General features: G+C 50.2%; 1 protein-coding gene across 1 annotated transcript in view; it reads right to left on the bottom strand.

The window, feature by feature from the left end:
• Positions 1-831: 831 nt before the first annotated feature.
• ACVR1C (activin A receptor type 1C) overlaps positions 832-2,557 on the bottom strand; it is a 15,630-nt gene continuing 13,904 nt past the window's right edge. Inside the window, exons 4-7 of the mRNA XM_035894445.1 lie at positions 2,401-2,552; positions 1,789-1,913; positions 1,421-1,551; positions 832-1,099 (exon numbers count right to left, since the gene is read on the bottom strand). Coding sequence (XP_035750338.1) covers positions 974-1,099; positions 1,421-1,551; positions 1,789-1,913; positions 2,401-2,552 — 534 coding nt within the window. The 3' untranslated portion in view covers positions 832-973. The remainder of the gene's footprint in view (positions 1,100-1,420; positions 1,552-1,788; positions 1,914-2,400; positions 2,553-2,557) is intronic.

Genomic DNA, 2,557 nt, shown 5'->3' with positions numbered 1-2,557 from the left:
GGGGCACAGGATGTCACCCCAACGAGGAACGGACCTTCCTGCCGGGTTCCCACTGCTCTCCACAAATTCATTCTGTTAAAGCTTCCCCCTAAAACTAAAGTGCCTGAAGGCACTAAAAAAATGTTACCAATGACAGATTGGCAAGATGTTGTTTAAAAAACATATATATATATATATATATTTATATAGACTTTCTCAGTTTAGATAGAATTTCTCTCATTCCATCCCCACATATCTATCAGAAAAGTGTCGCCTCTATTATTTTTCCTACTAACCCATTAAAAATTGTCCCTTGATCAATATATTCAATGAACAAATGAACAGAGCAAAATAACTCCAAATCCTAACTCTAACACTGCATATGAAAACAAGGCAATGAAAATAAAAGTTAATAAAGATCTGAGTGGGTGCTTCTGTTCACAGTATACGTGCCTAGCGGGATTTTCACCTTGCCTTATTTACTTAGGTAGTGATAAATATAGTATTTAAAGATGCATTTCACTGACAGCCCCTTTTACTTTATGCAGATTCCTGCATAGAAATATGTAAAAAGCATGATTAAATTTGGTCTTTTACTTGGTTTGAGGACAAAACATGTGGTTTCTCTTGCAAACAGGCTTTAACCAACACCAGTGACTTCCAGCACGCCTGGGGTTTGACTGGGACAAAAGGCGCGACAGCCAAAGGCATCGCTACGCCGCCATGGTGTTCTGAGCTCCTCTCTGCCATTAGCCTCGTGTCCAATCCACCTCAGAGGACCAAAGCGAGTCGTGGACTTGCTGTATGCAACATGACCGATGAGCCAAAGCTGCCCCTTCCAGTGGCCACGCATGAAGCTGGAGGTCAGCGCTCTGGTTTGGGCACTGAAATACTGAACCACGTTACGTGAGGTAGACCAAAAAATGAAAATAACATCACATGTTGAAAGATGAACAGAAGAATTCGCTCCCCTCTCCTCCTCCCGGGAGCTCCGTCAGGCTTTGGAGTCCTCCTGCGCGCAGAGCTGTGAAACCGTCTTCTTGATGCGCAGGGCGGTGAGCCGCGCGGCGCCGTTGGCGTACCAGCACTCCCGCATTATCCTGCCCATGACGCGCAGCGCCTGCCCAGCAGAAATGGAAAGAACCAGTCAGGAACAAAACCATCACCTCCCGCTTTTATTTCTTTAAGTGCAATACTGGAAGATGACATACAGCGCGCTCGGATGGTAACGCAACAGCAGTATCGTAAATGAAGCCCTATTTTCCAGAGACGTCTGCATTTGGTGCAAAGACTGTTTTCCCTGTATTGATCTGGGAGCTGAGAAAGAGCCCAGCACCTGAAACACATTCAGATGGGGCTGGACATCGAGTTCCCTTGTCCCACTGAAATGTTCTGCCTTAATTTAACCATGCTTCGTAATGAACTGGAAAACTGCTTTTACCTCACAGCTTTGCCACTGGTTTGGAATATTTGGTCTGAGCTTCTGCTCACAAACTACCCTTCTCATGTCTTCTATCGAAGGATCAGAAGGCACAACGTCGTAGTAAGGCAACTGGTACTCCTCGGTGATTCCTAGGAAAGATTCACCGTGTAGGTAACAAAATCCAAAGGATAAACTCTAATTATTTGGTTTTACAGGCAGTAAGAGAGAACAGAGGAACGCTTGGGGCCACCTTGGACAACTGGTCCACAGCAGACTTCTACCCCCACAAACTGCTGAGGTGCTGGGGCAGGGACATAGGTAATTGCTTTTGGTTTACTTAAGATAAAAGCAGTCTGGATTGCAAAACGGAAAGGCCAGAACCTCACCTCCAACGGAGCACCTTCGGGCTATCTCCCAGTACACGAGCCCAAGAGAGTAGATGTCTGCACGCTTGAAGGACTCGAAGATGCTCATGTTCATCGCGTCATCAAGGATCTCAGGAGCCATATACCTTTAAAGCACAGAAAGGTCACGTTTGCTAGGGGGAGCTGCTACCAAGGGGCCAGGTAGCAGCTGGTCCTGCTGGGAAAAAGGGAAGAGGGAAGCTCCTTTGGACAGCAATTCTGAGAGAAAGCAAGAGAGTTGGCCTGGGTGTTGGAATTAATGCTGCGGCTGCCTACGTCCATTGCCGTGGCTCCTCGCAGCGCTGGGAGCGATGCCCTGACTACGCCCCGAAGCACGCGGGGTGGCCAACGCGCGATGCCCATGGCGCAAAGCCGCGCTCCACGCGAGGCAGTGAGCTCCGGCTCGAGCCCAGAGCGGCCAACCGCCTTCCACGTCTGCCTGGCGGGGACGGGGGCTCGGGTCTGCTGCCAACGCTGAACAGGCGCCAGAGGCAGAGGGGGAAGCCACCGATGGAGGAGAGGGCCGAGAGGGCTGAGAGCAGCCATCCCCATGGGGCAAGCTGGGCTGGTGGCTGGCAGCCCACCCTCACCCACCTCCTGGTCCCCACCCGGGGGTTCTGGGGAATGTCGATGGTGTTCAGCACCGAGTCGTGCTTCACCGCCAGGCCCAGGTCCGCGATGGCGCAGCTTTCGTTCCTCTTCACTAGGATGTTTTTAGATTTCAGATCTCTGTGAGCAATCGCTGGCTTGC

Source organism: Egretta garzetta, unplaced genomic scaffold (assembly GCF_000687185.1).
Source record: "Egretta garzetta isolate BGI_Z169 unplaced genomic scaffold, ASM68718v1 scaffold635, whole genome shotgun sequence".
Classification (NCBI taxonomy): domain Eukaryota; kingdom Metazoa; phylum Chordata; class Aves; order Pelecaniformes; family Ardeidae; genus Egretta; species Egretta garzetta.
This window is presented reverse-complemented; position numbering and strand designations above follow the sequence as displayed.